The following is a 25,473-nucleotide window of genomic DNA, read 5'->3' on the forward strand; positions in this document are numbered from 1 at the left end:
TGAAACTATATTGTCATTTAACNGAGGAGGAAGCNAGNAAATGTTACGAATGCCTTTGGACTTTTTCAGAGCGAGACATTGGATTCATAAGTTTGGGTGTATTACAGCAAGTGGGTATCGANGAGACTTTTTTGCAAGTCAAGGTTCTTGCTGGTTTGAGAAATTATGTGAAAAANAATCCTCATACTTGAAAGTGTTCTATTTTCCTTCTCAAAAATAAATATTCATATCTTGTGTATTCAGAGCATTTCTAACGCACGTATCGTTTGGTTGAATCAACTGAAGAAAACGTCATTCATTTACTGTAATATAAGAACAGTACTTAAAACTGCTTCGAGTTACTCTATTCTATACAACATGGACTCATAATTGGGTACCGCAAAACGATATAGAAATATCCATGAATTTGCAAGAGTGAAAATACTTTTCTAAGAGCACTGTTTGATCTCTTGAAAGAGCTTTGACTGTCTAAAAGAGTGGTAGTGTAAGAAACTGGAATATATCTTTCTTAAACTATGATATCTCAGAAAGAAGTGAGTTCAACCTTTCATTTTTTGAAGATAAATGAAAGCAAGCTATCTCAAAAATACTGTTTTTGAAGTGATCTACCATAAGTAGGTTGACTTTACGACCTAAGGATATAAAAACTTGTGCTGATAGTTGGATAGACGTTCTGTTTACAATAAGAAGGATTGAAGATCAAGAATTACAATAATCTTGGTTCGATGGCAATATGAACAATCAAATAACAGCTTTGAACTCAAATGAAATTTTTTAACAGTTTCCTTTCCTCACATCAAAATTTCGAGATTCTTCATTTTCCAAAATTTCTATAAGCATTTCCTCTCTTAATCGTTGTCGAAATTCTGACTGAAAAAGCAAGTTTTACCCAATATGTCAAACAGCACATTAATTTCATCAGTTCTGGTTATAATCAGTGAAAAGTGAAGCTGAAGTAGTGTCTCGTTCCTTTTACTACAAGTAGTTGATAGACTACAGAATATTGAATGTTGATTCTCGACAGAATCCTTATATAAGCCTTTACGCAAAAGAATTTTAGAAACACAAAAGAAAGCACGTGGCTGAAGAGAGTTTTGGCAAATGTATATATTTCCAGAGTTGGGAAGAAATAATCATTTCGTATTTATCATGTCAACAATACAGATTTCCCTCATTCGAAAAACTAGTGCTCCTCATCCAAACTAAACCTCTCTTGCTGTTATACAATTTCACAGAAATGTACAGTCATGAACAAAACTATCAATGAGAATTTGTGACTAAACTGCTACTATTTTGATCGTTTTGTGCAGAATTTTCCAATTGATCAATTGCCCATTTCAAATGTTCAGCCACCAGGCTATCCTGTCCAGAATTCAAAAGTTTCTACAAATTGCTCTTCAGCGCAGAAAGCATTGTTAGTGATGCTATACTTTACCTTCAATACAGGAAGGACTGTGACATCTCCAGAGTTACCCAATGCAACGGCAACATTTCTTAATAGTCTTGAATGTCCAATTCTTTGTATAGCAGTTTTCTCAAAACGCTTCCGAAAGTCCTCTTCACTCATCTGTATCAATTCAATAAGTTTAGGGGTTGTGACTTCAGGGTCAGGAGATCCAAACAAAGGACTCTTCCCTATACTTTCTTGCCAGTCGAATTTGTTCCAAGGACATACTTGCTGACAAATATCACAACCATATATTTTGTTCCTCATAAGTGGGCGCAATTCAACCGGGATACTTCCCTTCAATTCGATGGTCAAATAGCTAATACACTTGCGAGCATCCATTCTATAGTCTTCATCCAACGCCCCTGTAGGACAAGACGCCTGACAACGTCTACATTTACCACAACCAACCATTTTCTTTGGAGCAGAATCAACTGGAAGAGACAAAGTGGTTAATATTTCTCCTAAAAAGAAGCCGCTACCAAGGCGAGGATGTATCAACATGGTGTTCTTGCCGATAAAGCCCAAACCAGACCTCTCTCCTAGATCACGTTCCATGAGAGCACCAGTGTCAACGTACCACTTGCCTTGTCCACCAGCCTTGAAAGAATTAGAATAAAACGATATTTAAACAACTAAATACCTTGTCAAGAGCAAATTCTGCCAATTTCTGTAACTTGTCACAAAAAATATCGTGATAGTCCCTTCCCCAAGCATAGCAGCTGATGTCCCCTCGAGTTGGATCTTCTCGTATAGCTGTGAACCCTCTTCTGCCAGGCCAAAAAAATAAAGAGCATACTATTATGGACTGAACACCAGGCAATACTTTCTGTAGATCTCGTCTCCTTTCTAAACGGTCTTCTCTTGCCAAATAGTGCATTTCTCCGTGACGACTATAACAAAGAGGAAAACGTCAAACAAAAATAATGACGACTGGAACGAGAATTACCCTTCTTCTATCCACTTTAGAAACTTTGGTAAACGCTGGGAGGGTTTGGCACTTGTAATAGTAACCGGGCCCATCCCTAACTCTCTCGCTTTTTCCTTCAGTTGTTGAACAAGTGTCTGCTTTTCTTCTTCACTTCGATAAAGCTCTTGTCCTTTGTCGATGAAACATCGTTGTTTTTTCCTGCTTCCAAAGAATCTCGAGAAGAAGTTGAGTTTGTTCCTAGAGGTTTTCAAGAAAGTCAGCCTCGTTACAACAAGCATAAGTATTCGTCATGTATTCTTAGATGTCTTGACACTTTGCCACAATGAAGGACAAAAACCAAAATATTAGAACCAAACTCCATCATTGTTTGCCTTGGTCAATGATCTGCATTAAAGCATATGATAACTAGACTTTTCTTACAATTGTTAGTAACAGCTGCCGAAGATATAACCAGTGCAAATGAAAGAAATTATAAAACTACAATAATTTTCAAGAACCATTGCAAAAAAGAAATGTGATATAGAATAACTCTTTCAAACTATTTTCTGTACCTATACAAAGAAGAAGTTTTATTTCTGTAGTGGAAACCAATTATCTCAACTAGGTTAACCCATCAGGTTGAAGTGACCTGCGCAACATTGTATATAAGTTTTCTACCAGAGAAACATTTACAAAAAGCACAAATAATGCAGTTGCACACAAGAAACAAGCATTTTGTTTCTCTAGCACATAAAGACGACTAATCTTATTCTTCTACGGTAGTTGAACTGTATCCTTCCTTTGGAATTATTACTCCATCAATTTTTAAGGAATTGATTAGTTATGCGCGATGAGCCCTTGTCCTTGCTGGAGAAAAACTTTGCTTTGGAAGCCCTACAAGCAGGAATTAGAGTAGATGGTCGAAAGATCGATGAAGCAAGACTTGTAAACTTTGAATTTGGTTCACAATATGGTACAGTGACGGTTCGTTTGGGAAAGACCAAAGTATTTTCTTCCGCCATCGCAGAGGTCGTAGAACCAACTATAGATAGGCCTGCTGAGGGCTTTGTTACTTTCTCTGTCGACTTATCACCAATGGCAAGTGAAAATTTAATGCTTGAATACCTTTATTCTGGAAGAACGTCCTCAACGTTGGAGGAAGCAGCTGAAATAGTGCGCTTCCTACAACAAATAATACGAGAAAATCAAGCAATAGACACAGAAACGCTTTGTATTGTCGCAGGTGTACAAGTCTGGGCAATAAGAGTAGATATTCACGTCCTTGATCACTGTGGAAACGTATTGGACGCTTGTTGCATGGCTGCAGTGGCATCGCTACTGCATATGCGAAAACCGGTTGTAACTGTCGTTGGGAAAGACGTATTCATTCACGGGATCGATGAACGCGAGCCAGTACCTTTAACAGTCCATCATTTGCCAATATCTGTGTCCTTTGGTATTTTCTTGGATGGTGACCTTATTGCAATAGATCCCAGTATACAAGAGGAATCTGTCATGGAAGGTACCCTATCCATAGCAGTCAATGCCCATAAAGAAATTTGTGCTTTTCGTAAAGCTGGAGGTGCGTCCATTGAGACATCGTTGATTTTCAAAAATGCTTCTTATGCGTATTTGAGAGCGACTGAAGTTACAGTACAACTTGAAAAGGCTCTCAAGGATACGTATAGTAGAAATGCAGTGGCTTCTGTGAAACCTCTTCAAGTAGAAACGACGAAAAAGTCATTTCCTTTGAATGAACAAGTTCAAGGTGTTACGACTGTTTGGAAACAAGTTGCGAAACAAAGTGCTTTGGAAGACAAGGAAAAAACGGTAGACCAGCCAAATATCACAAGTGTTACAAATGCAGAAATGGAAATATTTATAGATGACTCTGAAGAATCATATACGAAAAGCGATGAATTATCAGCTTCAACGGATTCAGACGAAGAAACTGCTCCAGCTGTAATTGCAAGACCGAGAGGTGGTAAGGGTCGTCCAAAAAGCAAAAAGTGACTCTTTCCAAATTGATCAATTCTTATGACATTTATCTGTTGCATACTTGAAAAGAGTCAATATAGAACAGAAATGATACTCAATGAGTCGTACCTTTTCTTCATTTTTTTCAAGTTTACGTATAACTGCATCTTCCAAATGAATGCCACAAATTTCTGACAAACGAGTAAGATATATAAATACATCCGCAACTTCTTCAGAAATATGCTTTCTTTCATCTGCTGAGAATTCAGACAAACCAACAGATACTTCTCCTTTCCACTGAAAACATTCTGCTAGTTCACCTACTTCACCGACCTAAAACTAATGTAAGGTACAAACGATTAGAAACAGCTTGATATACCATTGCTAGCAATACATTTCGAGGAGTATTATAGCTTTCCCATCCCCTTGACTCTACAAACTGACGACTTGTTTCACGTACGAAATCCAAAAACTGGTGAGCACCAAGCTTGGTCGGACTCCAAGGATCTTGAAAAGTGGTTCCATTGGAAGATTTCTCCAAGTCGTGGGAGAGGTACTTTTCCACCTCTTCACTTTTGTCAACATCATTCCACTCTGACATAAAGGAGGGCTAGACGGCAAATAGTATGATATTCATATATTGGGTAAAAGACACAACTAACCTCTTCTTTTTCATGATGTAAAGAATTGGCTTCTATATTTTTGTACAGTGAAATTTTTTCCAATAAGTTAATGGTCTCCTTTGATATAGTTAGATGCTCATGTGAAACAAATGAGCAAGTTGTACGTACTTCAACACTATCGACAAAAAAATAAAATGACTTGCTGGTTTCTGATATGAAGTGTTCACTCTCAAGTTTCGCCAGAAACGCTCTCAGAAAATCAAAAAAATGGAACGCATTCAAAAATATGACACGCTTATTAATGAGCGATAACTGATTCCAAGAGAGAACTTCAAAGACTTCTTCCAAAGTGCCAAAACCTATGATGAAGCAAGTTGATAACGTAACAACCCCGATGTAAAGATAAACATACCACCAGGAGCGACTACAATTAAATCACTCAATTCCATCAGGCCAAGTTTCCTTTCTGTCATATTGTCGACAATACGAACTTCGCTAGGAAGTGGATAGGCCTTGTTCACAAATTTGTCCAGTATAACAACACTAACACGTCCACCAACAGAAAGGGCACCGTCTATACAAGCTTTCATCATACCTGACTTTACACCACCGTTGACAAGTCTCCAGCCCTTCCTGGCAATGGCCTAAAAAAGAGATTGTTTGAAAAGCATTAAGGAGGTCTAGAAACAAACCTTCCCAAGCTCCTGTCCAACCTGCAAATATTTTGGGTCGATTCCTGAACTTGACGCTCCATAAACAGTCACGCTCGCCTTTAGAGTACTCTCTCCATTCAACGCCATTCTCTAGAAAGAAATGTTCAGAATCCCGCCAGAAAAAAAAATACCCATCGGTGAATCGCAGTGAGCAGGATTCGAACCTGCGCTGGGAAACCCAAACAGATTTCGAGTCTGTCGCCTTAACCGCTCGGCCATCACTGCCATTAAATAGATGAAGGAATTTTACCAGTTATCAATCAAAATGAAGGTAAATTGAGGACACTTGTTGCATCAGAAGCTGATGCAAACTGTTGGAGAAAATTTACTCTCGTTTAGAAAGCAATTAGAACACAAAACAGAACATTTTTGTTATTATCGTTAGGTGGTTGCGTTGGATGTGAATGCTGATCAAAGATACGGTTGAAAAACTACAAGAATACTCTTTTTTCAACCCTTTGTTTATTTGGTTGGCTACGTTATTCCTTAGCAGCAAAACAATACAAATGGTTTAAATTCCCCACAAGGAAGAACAGATGAATCTCATGAAGACCTCATTTATTTCGTGTTGTTGTTTACCAACTTGTAAGTCATCAAAGGTCGACAGGAAAGGATGGAAAAGAGCTTTTCTAAAAGTGCTGAAACGTAAAAAAAGCTTGCGCGCTTATTTTTGGAAAGATAAACAATATATTAGCACAGTGCCTGTGGCAGCCTCTCTGGAAAATGATGTCCATAATGGTTTTGATCGTTCGAGAGAGTTCGACTATGTAATTGTTGGTGGTGGTGCCGCAGGTTGTGTTCTTGCTTCTCGTCTTTCAGAGGATAGAAGTTCTACGGTCCTTTTGCTGGAAGCCGGCAAGGAAGATTCCAACTTTTACATACATGTTCCGATGGGCTTTCCATACCTCGTTGGAAGCGATTTGGATTGGAAGTATCAATCAGCCAACGAAGAGAAACTATTTGATAGAAAAGTAATATGGCCAAGAGGGAAGGTGCTCGGTGGAAGTCATACGATATCAGTCGCGTTATATCTCCGAGGAAGTGCTAATGATTATAGAGATTGGGAAAAAAGTGGAGCTACTGGCTGGGGTCCTGAAGACGTTTTGCCATACTTTTTAAAAGCAGAAAATAATTTAAGAGGTGCTAGTGCCTATCATGGTAAAGGTGGCCCTTTGAAAGTGAGCGATCTTCCTAGTCCCAATGAAATGTCACAAGCCTTTGTGATTGCTGGTCAGACTCTGGATATTCCTTGTAACAAAGACTTCAATGACTGGTCACATTCTCAAGAAGGAATAGGCTTTTTTCAAGTGACTCAGGCTGATGGGAAACGTGTTTCACCTGCTACCTGCTTATTTACATCCAGTTCGAGGCCCAAGAAATCTCTTTGTTGAAACTCAAAAGCATGTGGAGAAGATCCTTTTTGCAAGAGAAATGGGAAGCGCTCCTCGTGCTCTAGGTGTTTCATATATCAATGCAAATGGTGAGAGAGAACGAGCCATGATACGTAAAGAGGTGATTCTTTCCGCTGGAGCATATGGGAGTCCCCAACTATTGATGTTATCTGGAATAGGACCACCGGATATACTCGCTCCACTTGGAATTCCTGTTGTTATGCCACTCCATGGAGTTGGTAAAAATTTGCAGGATCACTGTGCAGTTTTGTTCTCATGCAAGTCACCCAATCCCTCAGAAGACAGAAAACATCGAGATTTGTATTATACAGAAGAGACTGGAAAGGATTGGAAGACAATTTTGACCTGGGTTGTAGCTGGAAAAGGTCCCTTAACAAGCACCATGTGTGAAGCAGGCGCATTTTTGAAAACGAATCCAATATTCAATGATCCAGATTTGCAACTTCGGTTTATTCCATTTTTTTCTGAAGCCGATCCATACTTCTCTTTGAGTGACTATTCATCAAAGGGCATGTTTTTTAAAAATCGTTCCCATCGACCTTCAGGTTTTACCATCCAATCAGTTGCTATTCGTCCTAAATCTAGAGGTAGGTTGACAATCCAGTCAAAAGATCCCAGGATGCTCCCAATTATTGAATCTGGTTGGTTCTCATCACAAGAAGATTTAGAAACCCTTCTTCGAGGCATTTCACTGTCACAGAAACTTGTACATGCTTCGCCTCTTGCATCGTATTTTGGTGAACAATGCTTCCCATCGACTGGATTATCGAAGAAAGAAGACATTATTCGTTATATTTCAAGTACTTGTCATACTGCAAATGCAGTCGTTGGTACATGTCGTATGGGAACGGATAAACAAGCAGTTGTCAATCCCAATCTCCAAGTCATGGGAGTAGAACGTCTAAGAGTAGTGGATGCATCTATCATGCCTTGTATTCCTGGAGGTCAAACAGGTGCTCCTACAATTATGATTGCAGAGAAAGCTGCAGATATGATACGTGGAAAGTTATCTTTGAAAGCAAATTTTGAGCAAAATGTTTTCAAATGATAAAGCTTTATTATATTTTCCGTTTCGAATATATTTTCATATTTGCATTTTGTCCTGTTTCTCTTTCTCTTTCAAGGTTTTGTCTGTCTTCTTTTTCTTATGATGCCTCTTTTCTTTACTATTAGACTCGTCAGTGTCCATCTTCTCCTTCTTCCTTTTGTGTTTCTTCTTTTTCTCCTTATCTTTCTTCTTTGACTTGTCCTTTTTACTCTTATGGGATCTATCTCTTTCTTCATTATCTTCTTCCATATTCTCCTCTTTTTCTACATCTGTCTCATCAACAGCTCTCTCTAGGTCTTCATGGCTTTCTTTTACAATCGTATTCAACTCATCCATGGCTTTTCTCATGACATCCGTATTCTTTTGTGAAGAAGATCCCGTTTCATAAAATTTCAGACGCTCTTCAACTTGTTCTCGAAGGGTCCGACCAAAGATATCCGAAGTAACGTCAGAGAAACAGTCAATTCTGGAAGCAATCGAACACTTGTTCGCAAGATATCTAGAAATGCGTCCCTTGTTCTTTTGTTTTGCTTTACCTATAAAACTGGAATGAAACAACAGGCCATACTTGGGTGTCTTCCCTTTGGTCTTCAAAGCACGGAAGAGAGCTTTCTCCGCTCCCAATATCTGCACAGTAGATGCTGGATACTTTGCAAGATTCGTGAGAGAACCAGCATGTGCAATCAAACGAGCGGACACTTGTTCTCCTAATAATGCTGATAAATTGGGTGCAATAGTATTCATACGACGAATAAGATAATCGTGAAGATGTTTCCTATACTCAGCAAGCTTCACAACACGAGCTGCAAATGAACGAATATTAATCAAATCAACTTCTTCAATACCAGTTCCTACAAAAAATTGTTTATCTAACCACAGAAGGAAATGAATTACTTACCCATAGAAGTTCTAGCTGCGTCAAGGATATTCTTAGAAACCTGTTCATCACCCACTAACTTTTCCAAATCTGTCAAACTGTCTTCCGACAACGTCGACTTGTCTCCAATCAATTGAACACAACGTGCATAGACAATATTATCGGAAACTATTTTCACCAGTTCTGGAAAGTGCCAAGAATACCATTCCTTCACTCTCATAGCAAATGTATTGATATCCTTGTCCAGTTGGTCTAGAAGCGTTATGGACTGCACAACCATAGTGTCCGCGCGGTTTACATTATACTTCACTTTGGAACGAGAATATGCATGAGCCAGTCCAAGCTGAGCCTTGATTACATCACTTGTTCTCAAGTGGTCCACGAAGCGTTCAAAGTGTAGTCTAATATTTCGAATAATTTCCGTAATTTTCTCAGAACTCGTGGCGGGAAGTTTGAGCTGTTCGTGAATAACAGCAGCTAGCTTATGGTCAAAAACTCCCAATTCATACTTTGGTTTCTTTCCTTCTTTCACTTTTGGCAAATTGCTATCTAAGAAGTTTGAGAGATTAGCTGTTATTTCATATTCACTGAGTTTGGATAAATTATCAAAGGCTGTCTCGGCTGTCGTAAAAGGAGAGAAAGCAATTAGCTTTGCCAACTTGGAGAAGCGAACAAATTCACTCAAAGCGTCTTGAAATTCTTCGGTGTTGGAGGCAATGCTCTCAAAGTTTTCCACATAAAACAAGCTGAACCCTGCAGCACTTTCATACAAAATATACAATGACTTGGGCATCGTCGCACAACTCCCCAAATGAAATCGGCGAAAGTTTGATTTGGTAAGCGGTAGTTTTCATTGTAGAGTTGGCAGCTTTCTTCGCTTGCAATCATCATCTGAATGAGAACACTTGTTGAGCTTGGGTATTGAGATTCTCTCTACTGCATAAAAGAGGTCATAAGCTGAATGCTTCTTATATCTCTCTTGCCTCAGTAATGTCTTCCAAAAAAGTCTCACCTTCATTCAATGATAGCCAACAGACCTTTTATCAAGGATGTCGCTTTACACAAAAGACTATCTTCAGTTGAACGATATCAATAGCACTTTCACTGAATTCTCATTTATTGCTCGTAAAAGTGAAGTAGATAGTTTGACCTTAAACATCGTTCAATCCTATGCAACATTTGAGATCCTTACATTATCCTTTTGGGACATTGTTTTCGTTTTTCTTATTTTTGGCAAATGCCCACAGTTACTGTGGATCGAGAGCTCTTTTTGCGTTCTGTACCCGGAATAGATAGTGACGAAGATGTTGAAAGTATCTGTTATGAGTTCGGCTTAGAAGTGGACGAAGTGTGCTACGAAACTTGGACCTTTGGTTCAAGGGCAAGGAGTGGAATAGAAGTCACATTGCCTAACGAAGACGGCAAGGAAGAACAACACCAAGTGTTCAAGATAGAGGTTCCAGCCAACAGGACTGATCTGCTGTCTGCGGATGGGATCATCAAAGCTCTTAGAGTATTTCGAGGAATCGATAAGCCTCTAGAGTTCTCTTCAAGTTTATCCTCTAGTCCTATACGCTTAATCATAAAGCCTGCAGTTCAGAAAGTAAGGCAATATATGCTGTCCGCTGTTATACGAGGTGTTGTCTTGAATCGTTTACGATATCAGAGTATTATCGACTTTCAGGAGAAACTTCACCAAAACATTTGTAGACAGCGGTCTCTGGTTTCCATAGGATTGCACGATTTGGACAAAGTAGAGCCACCTTTTGTGTATGATGCTTTACGACCAACAGAAATAACGTTTGTACCTTTGGGACTGGATAAAGAGTTTCGAGCTGATCAACTTTTCGAGTATTACGACCGAGATCCTCAGCTCAGAAAATATACGTCACTCATTCGTCAGTTTGATAGGTTTCCTGTAGTGTTAGATGCAAAGAATCGTATTTTATCTCTTCCTCCAGTAATCAATGGGGACTTATCGAAAGTTACACTTTCAACACGGAACATATTTGTGGATTGCACCGGAACTGACTGGACAAAAACTCAAATGGTCATACGAACGATTGTTGCTATTATTAGCCAATATTGTGAAGAGCCCTTTGTAGAACCTGTAATTATTGAAACAATGTCTGTTGATCAGTCCAGTCAAGAGATGATTTCACCCAATATGGAGCTGCATTCATTCAAGTTAGAGTTGGAGCGTGCCAAGAGAATGTTGGGTGTGGATCTTTTACCGGATAAAGCCGTAGAACTTCTCAATCGAATGCAGTTGTTTGCTACGATAGAAGAAGATTCAAGAAATAGCCTTCATGTACAAGTGCCCATTCATCGCGATGATATTCTTCATACTTGTGATATTATCGAGGATTTAGCAGTTGCCTACGGATATGATAATCTTCCTGAGCGTTTTCCTTGTACAGTGACACAAGGAAGATTGCTAGGCATAAATATGTTTTCAGATCTTGTGCGCAGAGAAGGATTGGCTCAGCAAGGCTTTACAGAAGTATTAACTTGGGTTACCGTCTCGCAAGCAGAAAACTTTGATATGATGCAGAGACCAGATGATGGCAATACTGCAGTTCGGATAGCAAACCCAAAAACATTAGAATTTCAAAGCTGTCGATTTTCATTGCTTCCAGGAATACTAAAGACACTTCGTGAAAACAGAATGGTAAAGCTTCCTATTCGACTATTTGAATTATCGGACACAGTCCATATTCAAAGAGACCACGAAGTTGGAGCAGTTAACCGTCGAAGTCTTTGTGCAGTATATTGTAGCTCGACTGCTGGATTTGAACTCATTCATGGTTTATTAGAGCATATAATGAAAGTAGTGAGTCTACCTAACAAAGCAACTTCGAAAGGGTCTAAATATTTTTGGTTGGATGATAAGAATTGTGAAGACAACGCATACTTTCCTGGTCGGAGGGCTCTGATCATGTTTGGAGAAAGAGAGATCGGTGTACTGGGGTGGATACATCCTCAAGTCTTGCAAAATTTTGGCTTGAATAACCCATGTTCTGCACTAGAATTGGATATCGATCTGTTATTCAGTTTATCCAATTACTTTTTAAAGTCTTGAGAAATGAAGCAGATTGCCAGTTATAACCAACGTCATAAAATTCCGATTTTCTCAGTTCATTTTCTCTCTACAGCACTCTGCTGTTGTTGATATTCATCTGTACTGTTCTTGACAATTTTTTCGTATCCAAGGATGTTTCAATACTTTATCCAGTGGCATACGTCTTGAAGGTTCCTTAACAAGAAGAAGCGAAAGAAGACTCTTCGCTTCTGCAGACAGCCATTCTGGACATTCATATTCTACTCGGGATATCCGTCGATAGGTTTCTTGATCTGTATTCGCTTCAAATGGAGGCCGACCAACAACAAATTCGTACAAGAGAACACCAAGTCCCCAAATGTCCACCGCAGAATCATACTTTTCGTGTTGAACCATTTCTGGAGCTAAATAGTCAACTGTCCCACAAAAGGTATTTCTTCGTTGACTTTTCGAATGCACTGACCAACCAAAGTCTGCAATTTTGATTTCACCTGAAAGTCCCAATAACAAGTTTTCTGGTTTGAGATCCCTATGAATGACATGTTTTGAGTGTAAGTAAATAAGTGCCTTTGTCAATCCTTGGATATAAAAAGCAGCTTGTCGCTCAGAAAATTTGCCACATTTTTTGAGTTCCTTGAAAATCTCTCCACCTGGTGCATATTCTAAGATCAAAAATATGCGGCGATTGCTGTAAAAGTAACCAAACAATTTTAGAATATTCGGGTGTTTCAGTCGACTTTGAATTTCAACTTCTCTTCGCAGCTGATATTCTACACCTGACTGTTGCAACTGCGCTTTTAATAGTATTTTTAGGGCACATATGTAACTAGATACTTTTTCTCGGACCAAGTAAACTTGTCCAAACTTTCCTTCACCTAAGAGCTTTCCAAACTCAAAGTCATCTACTTTCCACTCCGAAGGCAGTGCTTTATGAGGACTTTTCAGTCCCTTGTTAAGAGCAACTTTTGTTACAGAAGTTCTCATCTTTACTTCAGTATCTGTATTGAGGTTTTCTCCTAGTTCCGTTAGAACGTCCATCCACTTTTCTCTATTGTTATCTTTACACTTCTGATTGTCCTCCTCTTTCTCTTTCTTTCCAATATCTTGCTGTTTTGACTTTTCTATATTTGAAGTGTTCTCCACATTTCCTTCTTGATGGATATATATTTGCTGAGATTCGGAGTCGTGCACATCGGTGACTTCTCTAACACTACTCTTAGTTATCTCTTCCGATATATCATGGAGAATCATGTTTCGAATCTCACAACGTAACTGTTCTTCTTCTTCTTCACTTAAGGGGTCAGCTTGTTCTTGGCTTAAGGAGTCTCCTCTTTTGGAGCCAGAATTATACCCATCTATTATTCTTTGTTGTAAATGGTGAGTTTTCTGAGATAAACACTTTTTGAGAATTGAAAAATTAGCTTCTCATTAGTTTTTCACAAAGCAAGGGAAAAATAACTTACGTGGTAGTCCAAGATAGTCGGGTATAGGGTATTGGAAGTTACAAACTGCTTGAATATCCTCGGAAAAATACTACAATCCATAATGGAAGTGTTGGGTGTTGTACCATTAAGATTTGTGGCAGTTGTATTCTCCTTTTCCTGTTCCGGTTCTAAGTGACGATAGTTCATACAAAGGGAAATGGAGAAAGCTTTTAAATTTCAAATTTCCTCCACAAACGTGGACAGGAGGCGGAATCGATTAAGCGAATCTCCCACGACACGCCTTATTCTTTCCATGTGGCATCTTGTGGAGATCATCGTGTGGTGATCACTTTCCGTATTGATGACTGAAAAAGAAAATAACTTGGGTATATTTCATTGTTTGAATCAACAAGCAATGCAAACGTTTCAGTTTCCAGAGCGTTTATGTTACTCTCTATCAGATAGTGACTTGGAGAGACTTTTAGAACAGTCTCTAGATTTTTGGGATGACAAGAAAGTATTAAATGATATTGGACTATTTCCTATTCCAGAGGAAGAAGAAGAAGAACCACTTCAACACTACCTAAAAGCAGTTGCAGTTCCTCGAAGAAACTCGATTTTCAAGGAAGATACAAATATAATAGGAACCGTTTGGAGTAGAGTACAAAAGTCCGCTTAGAATACTTGCTCTTTCTTTATGGCGCGGTTGGAATTGCTTGTTCAAGGGTGAACAATGACTTTGTGAGCGGATAAACAAGTCTTTTGGTAATGTACTTGTCTTGGGTGCAAAATTTAGATGTAAATAAACCGTATATATTTACAACAGTTCACCAAAGGTCGCACAGCTTGACCATCTTATAAGCATTATTCATTTACTTGGAAGCATCAGTAGAGAATGTGTGAGTATATCTCTTGTAGAAAGCAGCGCCAAACAAGTGCTCGTCAAGTCCTGTGAGTCTCCTTCCTCAGTTGAAAAGACAGGAGAGTATCGGCTATCATCTTCATACATCATTTCCAATACTTGGAATACCGTATAGTTTGGCGATGATACTCTCACTGGTTTAGTTGACACTGCCTCTGCTATTGGCAAGTATAATGCCTTTTCACCATTCTTTAAGTATTGCACAATAATATCTCTAAAAATACGTGTCATTCCTTCTTTCACTTCAATAAGTTCGTATGCTTACCTCTGTGTAACAACAGTGCAATAATTAGGATAGGGTTTCAAGGGATTGGTTTCTTCCCAAGTACCCAATACGACACAACCCACTTTTCTATCCAACATTCTCTTACATGCATCAGCCAAAGATTCTCTCACATCGACGGCTACAAGGTGATACGTGTTTTGAGCCTCTCTATTCATGGACTCTAGAATATCCCTGACAGCAACAAGTTCAAACCAACCAAGGGTTTCCAAGGAACCATGAGATAAGAGAAAATTTAGCAAGTCGCTGGCTGAAAGTATTTGAGCACAGTCTCTGTTCATGATATTTTCTAATGGTTGATTTGCTCTCAATACCAAAGGTATATGATGTACCTTGTGTTTCTCCATAAGATATACACTGTCCTTGACAGATTCGTATAGTCCACAGACTATGTCGTGACTCTGCTTCTGGACAACCTCTTTGAGTTTCTGATGTTGTAACTCAAAACTGTCTTGTGAAACAAGTAAACGGAGAAAGTATCTTTCATTAAAAACTCCCAATCGAGGAGATTCTGGAGTCTTCGAAGCAACTACTTGAATCGACTCTATATTGTTTGCGATCATTTGTTGTAAGGCGTCCAATACTAACACGTCTCCTTCTACAATATATGCTTCTCTCGGTTTGTCACTCATCACCTGTGACAAAGGAGTATTCCAAAAGTTCTTCTCAACGTCTTCCAACAGTTTTTGGTTCAAGTGGGTGGGAACATTACTAGCAAACGCGCGAACGTTCTTCAAAAGTCCACCACAAAGTCGAAAACTGCTTTGTGTGCACATATGAGAAGATCCGTGCTTGTTGAACGTTGTTACAAATGGGGAGACAAGATATTGATAGTATCTTCGAAAGAGTCGCGCCGCTAAAGCACTCATCTTTGAGTAGTTTCTAAATAATCAAGGAGCAAGAAACAACAATTATCGCATGTCAAGAGAACATTTCAAAGTGAGATTTTCTTCATAGAAAAAAATGTAACCATTGACAATTCTCCAGTCGGTATGACACAATCACTCTGTCATTCATATAATACCACTGAATCCTCTTTATTGTGACTTGAGTTTTCTATTATCAGCTGCACAAAGATTCTTCATATAACATTCTATGACAAATAAAACAAAGAATCCAACAGAAGAAAAATACACAAAACGACAATCAAACTGTTTCTCTAGACTACAGCAGAGTAAATATCGAAAACACTAAAAAAACGACACAGTGCTTACGCAACTATATGGTCAAATCCTCTAAAGAGGAAAAGAAGGCCTGCTCTCCACAAAGTAAAGGTAAGCAAGAAGTATGTATGCGGTGGGGTCGAAAGTTCTATTGTTGAGGCAACTATGAAAGGAAATAGAAAGAAACTGACAAAGTAGAAGAAAAAGGGAAACCAGAAATCCTTTAAGCTTGTATGTCAGTCGTCATAGAAATAGCTTAACAAGCTTACTTTCGATAAGATAGTTAGTTTAAGAGCTTTTAACGCGTCCCTTTTCTGCAGGCTATTTACAACAAATTGGGTTTGAAGCTGGAGACGCTCCTATTTAGGTCCAAGAAGACACTTGAATAACTATTGTGGCCAAAAAAAGGCAACTTGCCAGAAATCCTTTTGCACGAATAGTGGACGGAGGAACATAGGAAAGACAAAGAAACACGAATGCCAACTCTGCTATACAACCGAACAAAAGGACTGCAAAAGCCCAACCACTCACAACGACCACTTGAGATGATCGGTTCATTTCGGGAAGAAATTTTGATAAATTGTGTAGTAGGAACTACTGGATTTCTAAACGAGCTTCGCAAGTAACGAAGACTGAGGAAAATCTTTTAGTATTTCTAATTTTGCATCATGAAAGCATATTTTTTAATGTAAATGGCTGATAGATTCTCGGAAAGTAAACGTAGTAATGCCGTTAACGTTTTTTAAGTCTTGCGAGACTTTATACCGTGCCTGTAGAAATAGAATGCATCATTGAACTTTACAAGCTTGACCCTATTGTTGCATATTCATAAGAAAAGTAGTTGAACGAGAAGCAAGAGAATTGTAGGGGACTAAAGACAATGAGAAATTTGAGCCCTACGTCATCCCTTAGTATTGAAGAATGAAATAGAATCTGTTACATAGAAGAATGGAACAGAAGATTACTGTTTTATTTATAGCGGTGGTACTAATATCACTTGAAACAGTTCACTTCCTGCTCTTATGAAAGAAATTCAACAACGAAAAGAGTTACATTAATGTTTTTAGTACGAAACTTGTAGTGAAAATATTCTGGGCCATTGGGAATGGTCATTCCGGCATTAAGTTTTCCTATTCAAAATCACTTGAGGGTCTGCATTGGTCTTACATTGGAGACAGGGGAGGTCATCAAACATAAGATTCGCCATCCAAGAAAGCAATTGAAATAATGTTTTAAACCTTGTATTTCTTCTATGTTGCTTGGATCAAGTCACCAAACAAATACTTGTAATCGTTCTTTTGAAACACCACATTTGTTGCGAAAATAAACGTTCTTAGCATAAAAAAATCATATCGTCACCATTCTTTCTATTCTATTTCGTGCTAAGAGAAAGTTGTTACATGACCATCTGATTGACATAGCCCGCGAAATTCATTTTCAAATTGTTATTGGACACGATTCTGTGTCCTCTGCTTTGGTTTCTCTTTCCAACTTGAATTATGCCTCGAGAGATAATAACCCTACAGATAGGACAGTGTGGTAACCAGATTGGTACAGAATTTTGGAACCAACTCTGTGCAGAACACGGAATAAGACCTGACGGTGTTTTGGAAGAGTCCGTCGTGGACACTGGCGATAGAAAGGATGTATTCTTCTACCAAGCAGATGACGACCACTACGTTCCCAGAGCGTTGCTCATTGACTTGGAACCACGAGTAATCAATGGAATCCGCAACTCAACGTTTCGTAACTTCTATAACCCTGAGAATATTTTTGTTTCTCAAGTGGGTGGGGGAGCAGGAAACAACTGGGCTAGCGGTTACAGACAAGGGGAAGAGAAAGAGGAAGAACTCATGGATATGATTGAAAGAGAAGCAGACGGGTCAGACTCACTCGAAGGTTTTGTACTTTGTCATTCTATCGCAGGAGGTACAGGTTCCGGTTTAGGTTCGTTCGTTTTAGAAAAACTAAATGAAAGATTTCCGAAAAAGCTGGTCCAGACGTATTCTGTATTTCCTAATCAACAAGAATCAAGCGATGTTGTCGTTCAGCCATACAACTCGATTCTTACTCTTAAACGGCTGACTCAGAATGCAGATTGTGTCGTGGTATTAGATAATACTGCTCTTAATAGGATTGCAGTGGACCGTCTTCACTTGGAAAATCCTACGTTTGCTCAAGTTAACTCTCTTGTTTCAGCAGTAATGGCAGCGAGCACGTCTACATTAAGGTATCCAGGATACATGAATAATGACTTGGTTGGACTGCTAGCATCTCTTATTCCAACCCCACAATGTCACTACTTGGTAACTGGATATACTCCTCTTACACTTCTTGAAGAGGAGCGAGCTGGAACTAGTCAAGTTACAAAAACTACTGTTTTGGACGTGATGCGGCGATTATTACAGCCCAAGAATATTATGGTTTCCTGTTCGACACGAAAGGGGTGTTATATCTCAATTCTCAATGTTATTCAAGGAGAAGCTGATCCTGCCCAAGTACATAAAAGTTTGCAGAGAATAAGAGAACGAAAACTTGCAACCTTTATTCCCTGGGGTCCAACAGGAATTCAAGTTGCTCTTTCTAAGAAGTCTCCTTATCTTAAAAGTCATCATCGAATATCTGGCCTTATGTTGGCGAATCATACTAGCATACAGTCCCTGTTTTCTCGTTCCTTGGCACAATATGATAAGTTAAGAAAAAGAAATGCATTCCTTGACAATTATAAAAAGGAACCTATGTTTCAAGATGGTCTGGAAGAATTTGACAACTCGCGTCAGGTTGTAGAAGACTTGATTGCAGAGTATACAGCTGCAGAACGTCCAGATTATCTCAGTTGGAGTTCTTCAAACGTACCAGAATACAGCAAGTGACAGTGCGCTAAACTTCCAGAGTTGGAATATTGACTATTGTATATTGGATATATTCCACAAGAATATCATTTTTCTAATAAACTACACAAATTCTTCAGTGCAAGTAGACTGATTTCCTATACATAACTCAGCATTGTGGCAAATCAAAAATGCGAAAACAAACTTTATCAAAAAGTTGGCATTCGACAAGCTCCTACTGTCACTTGTAATCCTCGACTTCTCTTGACAATGAAAAGAACACTCAACATGAATATCACAATGAAATATCACTCAATGTGATTCATCCAAAAGTCTAGTCCAATCATAAGACTCGTATCTTGTTAGAAACCATTTGAGTCTTTCCATATCTTGTTCCATTGTATAGGATGACGCTAGTGCCATTCGAGAGGATGGAGGGTCCATTTTCAGAATTCCTGCAACGACTTGTCTTCCAAAGTTCCAAGGAAAACTCCGTTCGTCCTCAATGACATGGCAATAACCTCCAGACGATCCAAACTGTACATAAAAGTAAGGAAAATTTTCTGGAATACGGTTTCTCAGACCATGCCAACCTTCTGTTTCGATTAACTTTTTATTATCGCTCCACTCGCTTTCACTCTCTAATATAGCCTTTTTAAAAAAGGCTGGACATTCACTGGCATCTGCTCTCGAAAGTGGAACACAATCAATTACAAGATGTTGTTTTTGACGTTGCAAGTCTTTGCAAGTTTCGAAGAAAATCACTTCCTTCTTCTCTGTTTCAAAGAACATTTGATACAATGATTTTTTAAAGTTCACAACTTCTTCGAAGATTTCCTCACTTAGCTGTCGACTAGAAACGTGATGAGTCGTTGTGGAAATAAAACAATGACCCTTCACCAACGAGCCTTCACGAACAAGAGACAAATAAGTAAAGTTTCCAAAAGAGATGAGAAGATGTTTCAACTGGAAGTGAGCAAGATTTTCGAAACAGAAACGGCATTGTTCTAGTGTTCGCTCGAATGACTCATTATGCAAGACTCGAGAGGAGGCCAAATTGTTTCTCTCCAACTGCTTCGTAGTATTGAACTTGGACCGTTTAGCCTTCGTGGAATTCTCTGAGACATAAGTTTCCGCTATGATATCTTCAGTCTCCGATTCTTCGAGACCCTTTATAAGTTTTTCTTGAGAGGCATAACGCGCCAAAATTTCCTTGTTCGAAGTGGAACACACTCTTTCCTCCCTTAACATTCTGTAGAGTTCTTCATTCAATCTCTTATGATTCTTGTGACGCGAATCTTCTTCACTTTCGGAGTTATTTTCAACGTTAGATTCACGAACAAGTTGCCTTTCCTCAGTAACAGCACTTGTGGTAGTTTTGGTAGCTTGACCAGCAGACTTTAGTTTTGTACGCAGAGCTTCCGCGACGCTTCTGTTATTTTTCGTATCCTTTATTCTTTCCTCAATATTTTTATTTTCGCCAACCTTGTCTTTTAAGGTTGTGTTCTTAGTTGTTGTCTCTTGAAAGCCTTGAGGCTTATGAAATTTGGCTTTCATCGTGAATAACCGATTTCTTTATATCGTCCGTGTGTTTATGACCAATTCTAATCCAGCAGTTTGGCAAACTATTCGAGACTATTGTTTTCGTATACGACTATTTCTTTTGCGTCCTTATCGAAGACAAATACGAGAAACGAAACGACAAGCTCAAAACTTAAGAGATGAGTTATATCAAAAGTATCTTATTGAAGAGGTAAAGTTTCTTAGTGAGTTGAAAAACAGATTGAGTTACGCCTCTGTTTCGTAGATGCGTAAAAGTTATCATAAGGACGTAGAAGCAGCTATGTTGATGGCACTAGAGAAATACAAGTGTCAAAAGAAATTACAGCAAACATTTCGTGAGGCTGTGGAGTCGCAAACAGACTTTTTGGAGAATCGAGTTGTTGAGAATAAGAACAAGGATACTTTCAACTCCTTCATGCCTAAAAAGTAATCGATGTTTTCGGAAAACTGAGGGGAACTGTGCAAATAGTTGATAGATATGTGGAAAGATTGTTCGTCGAAAATTGTTCCATTTGCAATTTTGTCACAAGCATTGTTTATTCTTCACCCAATATATCTTTACAGTTTAACAACTCAATATCAAAAAGTAACAATTCGGCACAGTTCTCTAGTGAACTAACTTGCTTCATTATAAAGGAATAAGATGATTTGCTCTGGCATTCATTGTTATTTCATGTCGTCGACAATTCCAATATATACGACAAAACAAGCTGAAGAGACTATCCTAAGACGTTCTTCACTACAAGAACCCGAACTTTCCCCACGTGTACAACAAAGAATAAAGCAACTTTTTGGAGAAGACCTGACGGCGTTACAAGTAGTGCAGAGAATACTAGAGTCTGTTCGGAAGAATGGAGACTCAGCTTGTCAGCATTGGACAAAAGTTTTAGATGGAGTGGACACTGGAGACTCGTTTCAAGTTTCAAAAGAAAGAATCCTTTCTTGTGTAAAGAGGATAGACTCCCAGGTGTTAGACTCTTTGCGTATCTCTCGAGATCGTGTTTTGCATTTTCATAGGAAACAACCGATAACTTCTTGGTTTACGACTGAACTAGGAGGTCAATTAGGACAATTGATTCGACCTATTGAGAAAGTTGGCTTTTATGTACCTGGTGGTTCTGCTCCTTTGCCTTCTTCTGTAATTATGTCTGTTTGTCCAGCGGTTGCTGCTGGTTGTCAAACTTTATTAGTGGTTAGTCCTCCTGATAAACAAGGCAGTATTGCAGATGTGACTTTGGCAGCTTGTGGTGTAATGATGGAGCTTGGAATAGATCTTCGGGTTTTTGCTATCGGTGGAGCACAAGCTATAGGAGCTCTAGCGTATGGAACGGAAAGTATACCCAAAGTGGACAAAATTGTTGGTCCTGGAAATATTTTTGTTTCATTAGCAAAGAAGGAAGTTTTTGGTATAGTTGGTATTGATGGCATCTACGGCCCTACGGAAGCAGTTATTATTGCGGATGATACTGGACGTGCGGACTATATTGCTGCCGATTTGTTAGCTCAAGCAGAACATGATGAAATGGCTGTTCCTATTCTTTTAACTTGCAGCAAGGAATTAGCGGAAAAGGTTGTCCAGTCTATTATGCAACAAGTGTCTAGTTTATCTCGTTCTTCTACTGCATTACATTCACTACAACATCATGGAGGAATTGTTGTTACATGTTCGTTGGAGGAATGTTTTCGTTTAAGTAATCAGTTTGCTGCAGAACATGTATCGCTTAATATTAAGGATCCTTGGGAAAGTCTTCATTATATAACTAGTGGTGGTGGTGTTTTTGTGGGAGATGCTTCTTGTGAAGTATTGGGAGATTATGTGGCAGGTCCATCTCATGTCATGCCTACTGGTGGTAGTGCTAGATATTCTAGTCCTTTAAATGTTCTGGATTTTGTGAAGATTATTAGTCTAGTTGGATTGGATCATCATACTTCTATGGATATGGCAAAGAAGGCAGCAATTATTGCAAAATCGGAGGGTTTAACTGCACATGCCGAAGCTGCCCACAAAAGATTGAATTTATAAATATTCTTTTTGATTTCGTAAGGCTCATTTTGCTAAAAGTAAACAACTTGACAATGTCCAAATACGACGAGTTATCGACACCTGTCATATACCGCTCAAATAGTCCTTTGAAGAGTTTGATAGCACTTGGAACAAACGAGGAGGATTACAACGATTATTTTGTTTTAGCAGGAGACGAGCCAAGAGGTAGAACACACGTTTCGCTTTATCGTGTCAATCAGTTGGTCGACACTGTTGAGTCTCAGTGTTTGCTAGAAACAAGATGGGATGCCTCGTCTAGTAATCTAGTAGCCCTGAAGGATGGATTATTCGCTAGTATAGTAGAAGAGAGTACCCATCCAGGAACACTTTGGTTAAATATTTACAACGTCTTATCGAAGGATGACAGAGACAATATTATTTCAGAAAAGTTGCAAACCAAAAGTTGTATACGTTTGGATAATTTGGAAACTTCTTTGAGTTATGTGAATCTGATTGCAAACCGCAGTACCTGTTGTCAGATAGCAACGGTTTCGTGTGACAAGTTATTGATTCATGATTATGAAAAGGACTTGAACCAAAATTTTCATCTTACTCCACAGGATTGTTGTTATTGGAAACCTTGTGGTGATTGGCAACCTGACAATAGTGGCAACCATCTTATTATTGGACGAGGCCAGAGTGTACAGTTGTGGGATATTCGTTCGCAAGATACTTGTGCTGATTTTGGAGTTTTTCCAAATTTTGGTCAGATACTTGCTCTTCGCTATTTTCCACTTCGACAACATTTTGTGATGGGTGGTTTTTCATCTGGTAAAGTTGTTGTATGGGATACGCGTTCTTCATTGGAACCCATTCTTTCATGGACTGCTCATCATCACGCTATATTGGACTTGAAAAGTAACTGGTCACACGAAAGATTGGTTGCAACATGTGGAACGGATGCCATTATTCATATTTGGGATATGAAAGAATTATTTTCTATGTCCCCCACAGTTTCCAAAGGAAGTGCAAGACAACAGCCATCTTATGTGAAATGTTCATCGTTAGAATATCATTCAGATACAATACATGCACTAGAATGGGGTATCTCTAATGAGTTTACGATTGCTTCAGTTGGATACGATGGCAATTTTATTCTTACAACAATTCCATCCTTTGTGAGAGACAAAGTGTTTACTTGAGAGTTCCAACACGTGTCCACTCTATGCTGTATGTATAACAATGCGATAGACATCATTCTATCATGTGGGTTGATGAATAATACAACATAGTAATCCATAGTTTTATCCAACGCAAGGATCATGTTCTATATGCTGAATAAGAAGAAGCACCGTATTGACAAAGCGACGATACTCGGCAGCTGTGAACTGTTCCTTCGTGAAACAAGCTCGCTCATAAAAGTCAATATACTGTTCGCAAGTATTTGTAGGCAAAGTTGGAAAATATTCTTGAATTTCTGAAATATAGTTGGAGACTGTTTTTCCAAGTTTCAACTCTAACGATGGTATCCTTGCTTTTGCTGCTTCCTCTATTACCTTGTAAGACTTGGCAATTGAAGTCTTAAAGTGAACACCTTCCAATTCCGTTCCTAGAAGAGTTTACAACACAATCTTTTAAGCGACAACGACAAACCTGGTGATCCCCACCCAAAGTCTGCAGCTACTTGAGGAACAACTCGAAGTTGTCTTTCTCTTTCTGCTTCCGTTAATATCAACTTTCTCGCAGACTATTCAAAGAATTGGAATAGGACTCGACAAGTTAATATCTATCTCACCTTGGATAAATTATTCAAATAATAACGGTTGGAATAAAATATTCCGTCTTTTAGACCACGAATAACTTTCCAACGAAGGACGTTGCGTACAAAAATAGCAAGTAATAACACCACAGCCTACATTCACAAAATTGTTGTTCGTTATGATCACAAGAGATAGCGCACATACGACTGAGCTAATAAAGACAAATACAATGATCCATTGCTCCGGACTCAAGTCATAACGATAAAGTCGATGAGTCATCAACACACAATTGGCCAACTGAAATGATCCAGTTTGTGAAAGCCAACTTGTTTCTAGGACTGCTTATATGGATGCTTGTTGCTACTTCGAGTGGAGAGTCCATAGAATCGCCAAAAACAGAAACTTTAACGCAACAGAGTAAGAATGAAACCGCAATTCCTCGTCAACAGTGGAAACGAGCTCCTTTGACAGCGGTGGATGCCTTCTATGCAGGAATAGCGTTGGTGTATTTGCTATTCTTCGGTTTGGGTACCTGGAGAAATCTTAACATATCCAAGCAATTAGGTCAACTATTAAGTTCTTGTGCTTCTTCTCAATTTGCTTGGACGGGTGTGGATAAAGATGGGAAGTTACTGTACCAGGATGGCATCGCAAACTATATCTTTTACGCCTCTGGTCGTAGATACATAACTTGGCTAAAGTGTGAACTAGAACTGAAACATAGACAGGATCCATTTTTCTATTTCCGACGTCCTTTTGAGAACAGATGGAATATGAGAGACCGATTGCATATTCGTGTGTCCCTGAGTAAGGAGAATCTTGCTCCCTTGACTTTTTGTTTGATCAAAGCTAGGGGAGCAAAAAGATTTCGCTCGGAACACAAGGACGTGGAAAACTATTGTGAGTCCTTCTCTTCATACCTCTCAACTTTGAACGTACCGGCTCTTGGAAAGTTCGAACTTTACTCAGAGAGTTTAGAACTTGCTAGAAAAATATTAGCAGAAGATAGAATGCTGCAAATATTGAACAAATATGGACATCTTATTCAACGCATATATATTTGTGAAGAAACTTCAAAGTCATCCAACGAGAATGAAACACTTAAAAAGTGGATAGATATTCAGTCCATCATACCCAGCGACTTTACAGGTGTCCAAGATTTTCTTCTGCTTGCTTGTTGGCTTAGTGACTATATAAGTACCGTACAGTTATCTGCTGGAGTATTACAACGTTCTGAGAAACTTCGGAATATGGTAAAGGAAGATGAAGAGAAGGCAAAGGAAAAGAAAAGAAAAGAACAAATATTAAAAGAGAAGCAAGAAAAGAAACAACAAGATACTTCCGACGTTTTTTCTCTAAGTAGAAGTGCTCAAAAGAAATTGGAGGAAAAACAACGTAAAGCAGAACTGAAAAAGAAAAGCAAAAAAGGTTTTCGATTCTTAGCCGTTTAAATAAAGTTTGACGTTCATCCACTC

At 38.8% G+C, this 25,473-nt stretch overlaps 19 protein-coding genes and 1 non-coding gene across 20 annotated transcripts; 11 read left to right on the forward strand and 9 right to left on the reverse strand.

Annotated features, from left to right (window-relative positions):
- On the forward strand, positions 1-236 carry Gasu_22310 (archaeal ATPase / transposase; the record flags this gene model as incomplete). The annotated part of the gene is made up of 1 exon (XM_005706785.2): positions 1-236. A coding segment is annotated over one exon (191 nt), but the record flags the coding sequence as incomplete, so codon positions are not given.
- An 855-nt stretch (positions 237-1,091) lies between these two features.
- Gasu_22320 (iron-sulfur cluster-binding protein) lies at positions 1,092-2,760 on the reverse strand. Its single transcript, XM_005706786.1, has 4 exons — positions 2,397-2,760; positions 2,091-2,340; positions 1,436-2,047; positions 1,092-1,383 (listed from the first exon to the last, which is right to left on the reverse strand). Exons 1-4 carry the CDS (start codon positions 2,654-2,656, stop codon positions 1,261-1,263), a joined length of 1,245 nt encoding a protein of 414 aa, XP_005706843.1. The 5' UTR covers positions 2,657-2,760; the 3' UTR covers positions 1,092-1,260.
- Positions 2,761-3,080: 320 nt separating this feature from the next.
- On the forward strand, positions 3,081-4,421 carry Gasu_22330 (exosome complex component RRP45). Its single transcript, XM_005706787.1, has one exon. It carries the CDS (start codon positions 3,201-3,203, stop codon positions 4,368-4,370), a length of 1,170 nt encoding a protein of 389 aa, XP_005706844.1. The 5' UTR covers positions 3,081-3,200; the 3' UTR covers positions 4,371-4,421.
- On the reverse strand, positions 4,176-5,790 carry Gasu_22340 (protoporphyrinogen oxidase). The gene is made up of 7 exons (XM_005706788.1): positions 5,650-5,790; positions 5,370-5,601; positions 5,126-5,316; positions 4,997-5,074; positions 4,714-4,944; positions 4,464-4,667; positions 4,176-4,415 (listed from the first exon to the last, which is right to left on the reverse strand). Exons 1-7 carry the CDS (start codon positions 5,755-5,757, stop codon positions 4,386-4,388), a joined length of 1,074 nt encoding a protein of 357 aa, XP_005706845.1. The 5' UTR covers positions 5,758-5,790; the 3' UTR covers positions 4,176-4,385.
- Positions 5,791-5,813: 23 nt separating this feature from the next.
- Gasu_nc0022 lies at positions 5,814-5,895 on the reverse strand. Its single transcript has one exon. It is a non-coding gene; the product is annotated as a tRNA-Ser (tRNA).
- Positions 5,896-6,180: 285 nt separating this feature from the next.
- Positions 6,181-7,091, forward strand: Gasu_22350 (choline dehydrogenase). Its single transcript, XM_005706789.1, has one exon. The coding sequence runs from the start codon at positions 6,207-6,209 to the stop codon at positions 7,059-7,061; it is 855 nt and encodes a 284-aa protein (XP_005706846.1). The 5' UTR covers positions 6,181-6,206; the 3' UTR covers positions 7,062-7,091.
- A 9-nt stretch (positions 7,092-7,100) lies between these two features.
- On the forward strand, positions 7,101-8,111 carry Gasu_22360 (choline dehydrogenase). The gene is made up of 2 exons (XM_005706790.1): positions 7,101-7,989; positions 8,036-8,111. The coding sequence occupies exons 1-2, from the start codon at positions 7,102-7,104 to the stop codon at positions 8,051-8,053; spliced, it is 906 nt and encodes a 301-aa protein (XP_005706847.1). The 5' UTR covers position 7,101; the 3' UTR covers positions 8,054-8,111.
- Positions 8,112-8,121: 10 nt separating this feature from the next.
- Positions 8,122-9,830, reverse strand: Gasu_22370 (box C/D snoRNP component Nop56). The gene is made up of 2 exons (XM_005706791.1): positions 9,029-9,830; positions 8,122-8,981 (listed from the first exon to the last, which is right to left on the reverse strand). The coding sequence occupies exons 1-2, from the start codon at positions 9,798-9,800 to the stop codon at positions 8,167-8,169; spliced, it is 1,587 nt and encodes a 528-aa protein (XP_005706848.1). The 5' UTR covers positions 9,801-9,830; the 3' UTR covers positions 8,122-8,166.
- Positions 9,831-10,210: 380 nt separating this feature from the next.
- Positions 10,211-12,143, forward strand: Gasu_22380 (phenylalanyl-tRNA synthetase beta chain). Its single transcript, XM_005706792.1, has one exon. The coding sequence runs from the start codon at positions 10,245-10,247 to the stop codon at positions 12,087-12,089; it is 1,845 nt and encodes a 614-aa protein (XP_005706849.1). The 5' UTR covers positions 10,211-10,244; the 3' UTR covers positions 12,090-12,143.
- A 2-nt stretch (positions 12,144-12,145) lies between these two features.
- Positions 12,146-13,750, reverse strand: Gasu_22390 (serine/threonine protein kinase, aurora kinase). The gene is made up of 2 exons (XM_005706793.1): positions 13,532-13,750; positions 12,146-13,466 (listed from the first exon to the last, which is right to left on the reverse strand). The coding sequence occupies exons 1-2, from the start codon at positions 13,697-13,699 to the stop codon at positions 12,183-12,185; spliced, it is 1,452 nt and encodes a 483-aa protein (XP_005706850.1). The 5' UTR covers positions 13,700-13,750; the 3' UTR covers positions 12,146-12,182.
- A 10-nt stretch (positions 13,751-13,760) lies between these two features.
- Gasu_22400 (uncharacterized protein) lies at positions 13,761-14,321 on the forward strand. The gene has a single exon (XM_005706794.1). It carries the CDS (start codon positions 13,854-13,856, stop codon positions 14,169-14,171), a length of 318 nt encoding a protein of 105 aa, XP_005706851.1. The 5' UTR covers positions 13,761-13,853; the 3' UTR covers positions 14,172-14,321.
- A 4-nt stretch (positions 14,322-14,325) lies between these two features.
- Gasu_22410 (uncharacterized protein) lies at positions 14,326-15,510 on the reverse strand. Its single transcript, XM_005706795.1, has 2 exons — positions 14,680-15,510; positions 14,326-14,628 (listed from the first exon to the last, which is right to left on the reverse strand). The coding sequence occupies exons 1-2, from the start codon at positions 15,471-15,473 to the stop codon at positions 14,361-14,363; spliced, it is 1,062 nt and encodes a 353-aa protein (XP_005706852.1). The 5' UTR covers positions 15,474-15,510; the 3' UTR covers positions 14,326-14,360.
- An 85-nt stretch (positions 15,511-15,595) lies between these two features.
- Gasu_22420 (uncharacterized protein) lies at positions 15,596-16,450 on the reverse strand. Its single transcript, XM_005706796.1, has 4 exons — positions 16,278-16,450; positions 16,130-16,219; positions 15,912-16,081; positions 15,596-15,861 (listed from the first exon to the last, which is right to left on the reverse strand). The coding sequence occupies exons 1-4, from the start codon at positions 16,416-16,418 to the stop codon at positions 15,735-15,737; spliced, it is 528 nt and encodes a 175-aa protein (XP_005706853.1). The 5' UTR covers positions 16,419-16,450; the 3' UTR covers positions 15,596-15,734.
- Positions 16,451-16,660: 210 nt separating this feature from the next.
- On the forward strand, positions 16,661-18,851 carry Gasu_22430 (tubulin). Its single transcript, XM_005706797.1, has one exon. The coding sequence runs from the start codon at positions 17,360-17,362 to the stop codon at positions 18,731-18,733; it is 1,374 nt and encodes a 457-aa protein (XP_005706854.1). The 5' UTR covers positions 16,661-17,359; the 3' UTR covers positions 18,734-18,851.
- Positions 18,852-18,881: 30 nt separating this feature from the next.
- Gasu_22440 (uncharacterized protein) lies at positions 18,882-20,250 on the reverse strand. The gene has a single exon (XM_005706798.1). It carries the CDS (start codon positions 20,246-20,248, stop codon positions 19,004-19,006), a length of 1,245 nt encoding a protein of 414 aa, XP_005706855.1. The 5' UTR covers positions 20,249-20,250; the 3' UTR covers positions 18,882-19,003.
- Positions 20,251-20,260: 10 nt separating this feature from the next.
- On the forward strand, positions 20,261-20,824 carry Gasu_22450 (uncharacterized protein). The gene is made up of 2 exons (XM_005706799.1): positions 20,261-20,444; positions 20,499-20,824. Exons 1-2 carry the CDS (start codon positions 20,286-20,288, stop codon positions 20,682-20,684), a joined length of 345 nt encoding a protein of 114 aa, XP_005706856.1. The 5' UTR covers positions 20,261-20,285; the 3' UTR covers positions 20,685-20,824.
- Positions 20,825-20,880: 56 nt separating this feature from the next.
- On the forward strand, positions 20,881-22,311 carry Gasu_22460 (histidinol dehydrogenase). Its single transcript, XM_005706800.1, has one exon. The coding sequence runs from the start codon at positions 20,898-20,900 to the stop codon at positions 22,275-22,277; it is 1,380 nt and encodes a 459-aa protein (XP_005706857.1). The 5' UTR covers positions 20,881-20,897; the 3' UTR covers positions 22,278-22,311.
- Positions 22,312-22,320: 9 nt separating this feature from the next.
- Gasu_22470 (transducin family protein / WD-40 repeat family protein) lies at positions 22,321-23,501 on the forward strand. Its single transcript, XM_005706801.1, has one exon. It carries the CDS (start codon positions 22,331-22,333, stop codon positions 23,438-23,440), a length of 1,110 nt encoding a protein of 369 aa, XP_005706858.1. The 5' UTR covers positions 22,321-22,330; the 3' UTR covers positions 23,441-23,501.
- A 14-nt stretch (positions 23,502-23,515) lies between these two features.
- Positions 23,516-24,280, reverse strand: Gasu_22480 (uncharacterized protein). Its single transcript, XM_005706802.1, has 4 exons — positions 24,203-24,280; positions 24,034-24,150; positions 23,892-23,985; positions 23,516-23,847 (listed from the first exon to the last, which is right to left on the reverse strand). Exons 1-4 carry the CDS (start codon positions 24,275-24,277, stop codon positions 23,543-23,545), a joined length of 591 nt encoding a protein of 196 aa, XP_005706859.1. The 5' UTR covers positions 24,278-24,280; the 3' UTR covers positions 23,516-23,542.
- Positions 24,281-24,290: 10 nt separating this feature from the next.
- On the forward strand, positions 24,291-25,471 carry Gasu_22490 (uncharacterized protein). Its single transcript, XM_005706803.1, has one exon. It carries the CDS (start codon positions 24,301-24,303, stop codon positions 25,447-25,449), a length of 1,149 nt encoding a protein of 382 aa, XP_005706860.1. The 5' UTR covers positions 24,291-24,300; the 3' UTR covers positions 25,450-25,471.
- Positions 25,472-25,473: the final 2 nt, after the last annotated feature.

Source organism: Galdieria sulphuraria (genome assembly GCF_000341285.1).
Source record: "Galdieria sulphuraria unplaced genomic scaffold scaf_16, whole genome shotgun sequence".
In the NCBI taxonomy this organism is placed as follows: Eukaryota; Rhodophyta; class Bangiophyceae; order Galdieriales; family Galdieriaceae; genus Galdieria; species Galdieria sulphuraria.

What these genes read in the sequence shown, in the direction of transcription:
- Gasu_22370 (XM_005706791.1), bottom strand. Translation starts at nt 9,800, where the DNA reads ATGCCCAAGTCATTGTATATTTTGTATGAAAGTGCTGCAGGGTTCAGC. An exon ending in CGCAGCTAGAACTTCTATGG is followed by an intron (nt 8,982 to 9,028) that starts GTAAGTAATTCA and finishes AATTTTTTGTAG; the next exon opens with GAACTGGTATTGAAGAAGTT.
- Gasu_22470 (XM_005706801.1), top strand. Translation starts at nt 22,331, where the DNA reads ATGTCCAAATACGACGAGTTATCGACACCTGTCATATACCGCTCAAAT.
- Gasu_22430 (XM_005706797.1), top strand. Translation starts at nt 17,360, where the DNA reads ATGCCTCGAGAGATAATAACCCTACAGATAGGACAGTGTGGTAACCAG.
- Gasu_22330 (XM_005706787.1), top strand. Translation starts at nt 3,201, where the DNA reads ATGCGCGATGAGCCCTTGTCCTTGCTGGAGAAAAACTTTGCTTTGGAA.
- Gasu_22320 (XM_005706786.1), bottom strand. Translation starts at nt 2,656, where the DNA reads ATGCTTGTTGTAACGAGGCTGACTTTCTTGAAAACCTCTAGGAACAAA. An exon ending in CTAAAGTGGATAGAAGAAGG is followed by an intron (nt 2,341 to 2,396) that starts GTAATTCTCGTT and finishes TCTTTGTTATAG; the next exon opens with TCGTCACGGAGAAATGCACT. An exon ending in CAGAATTTGCTCTTGACAAG is followed by an intron (nt 2,048 to 2,090) that starts GTATTTAGTTGT and finishes AATTCTTTCAAG; the next exon opens with GCTGGTGGACAAGGCAAGTG.
- Gasu_22410 (XM_005706795.1), bottom strand. Translation starts at nt 15,473, where the DNA reads ATGTGCACACAAAGCAGTTTTCGACTTTGTGGTGGACTTTTGAAGAAC. An exon ending in TGCACTGTTGTTACACAGAG is followed by an intron (nt 14,629 to 14,679) that starts GTAAGCATACGA and finishes ACGTATTTTTAG; the next exon opens with AGATATTATTGTGCAATACT.
- Gasu_22390 (XM_005706793.1), bottom strand. Translation starts at nt 13,699, where the DNA reads ATGAACTATCGTCACTTAGAACCGGAACAGGAAAAGGAGAATACAACT. An exon ending in CGACTATCTTGGACTACCAC is followed by an intron (nt 13,467 to 13,531) that starts GTAAGTTATTTT and finishes ATTCTCAAAAAG; the next exon opens with TGTTTATCTCAGAAAACTCA.
- Gasu_22450 (XM_005706799.1), top strand. Translation starts at nt 20,286, where the DNA reads ATGACCAATTCTAATCCAGCAGTTTGGCAAACTATTCGAGACTATTGT. An exon ending in AAAAGTATCTTATTGAAGAG is followed by an intron (nt 20,445 to 20,498) that starts GTAAAGTTTCTT and finishes TCTGTTTCGTAG; the next exon opens with ATGCGTAAAAGTTATCATAA.
- Gasu_22420 (XM_005706796.1), bottom strand. Translation starts at nt 16,418, where the DNA reads ATGAACCGATCATCTCAAGTGGTCGTTGTGAGTGGTTGGGCTTTTGCA. An exon ending in AACTAACTATCTTATCGAAA is followed by an intron (nt 16,082 to 16,129) that starts GTAAGCTTGTTA and finishes ACAAGCTTAAAG; the next exon opens with GATTTCTGGTTTCCCTTTTT. An exon ending in GGATTTGACCATATAGTTGC is followed by an intron (nt 15,862 to 15,911) that starts GTAAGCACTGTG and finishes ACTCTGCTGTAG; the next exon opens with TCTAGAGAAACAGTTTGATT.
- Gasu_22380 (XM_005706792.1), top strand. Translation starts at nt 10,245, where the DNA reads ATGCCCACAGTTACTGTGGATCGAGAGCTCTTTTTGCGTTCTGTACCC.
- Gasu_22360 (XM_005706790.1), top strand. Translation starts at nt 7,102, where the DNA reads ATGGGAAGCGCTCCTCGTGCTCTAGGTGTTTCATATATCAATGCAAAT.
- Gasu_22440 (XM_005706798.1), bottom strand. Translation starts at nt 20,248, where the DNA reads ATGAAAGCCAAATTTCATAAGCCTCAAGGCTTTCAAGAGACAACAACT.
- Gasu_22460 (XM_005706800.1), top strand. Translation starts at nt 20,898, where the DNA reads ATGATTTGCTCTGGCATTCATTGTTATTTCATGTCGTCGACAATTCCA.
- Gasu_22350 (XM_005706789.1), top strand. Translation starts at nt 6,207, where the DNA reads ATGAATCTCATGAAGACCTCATTTATTTCGTGTTGTTGTTTACCAACT.
- Gasu_22480 (XM_005706802.1), bottom strand. Translation starts at nt 24,277, where the DNA reads ATGACTCATCGACTTTATCGTTATGACTTGAGTCCGGAGCAATGGATC. An exon ending in ATTTGAATAATTTATCCAAG is followed by an intron (nt 23,986 to 24,033) that starts GTGAGATAGATA and finishes TTCTTTGAATAG; the next exon opens with TCTGCGAGAAAGTTGATATT. An exon ending in CTTTGGGTGGGGATCACCAG is followed by an intron (nt 23,848 to 23,891) that starts GTTTGTCGTTGT and finishes AAACTCTTCTAG; the next exon opens with GAACGGAATTGGAAGGTGTT.
- Gasu_22340 (XM_005706788.1), bottom strand. Translation starts at nt 5,757, where the DNA reads ATGGCGTTGAATGGAGAGAGTACTCTAAAGGCGAGCGTGACTGTTTAT. An exon ending in TTGGACAGGAGCTTGGGAAG is followed by an intron (nt 5,602 to 5,649) that starts GTTTGTTTCTAG and finishes TCTCTTTTTTAG; the next exon opens with GCCATTGCCAGGAAGGGCTG. An exon ending in GAAATGTATTGCTAGCAATG is followed by an intron (nt 4,668 to 4,713) that starts GTATATCAAGCT and finishes CATTAGTTTTAG; the next exon opens with GTCGGTGAAGTAGGTGAACT.
- Gasu_22400 (XM_005706794.1), top strand. Translation starts at nt 13,854, where the DNA reads ATGACTGAAAAAGAAAATAACTTGGGTATATTTCATTGTTTGAATCAA.
- Gasu_22490 (XM_005706803.1), top strand. Translation starts at nt 24,301, where the DNA reads ATGATCCAGTTTGTGAAAGCCAACTTGTTTCTAGGACTGCTTATATGG.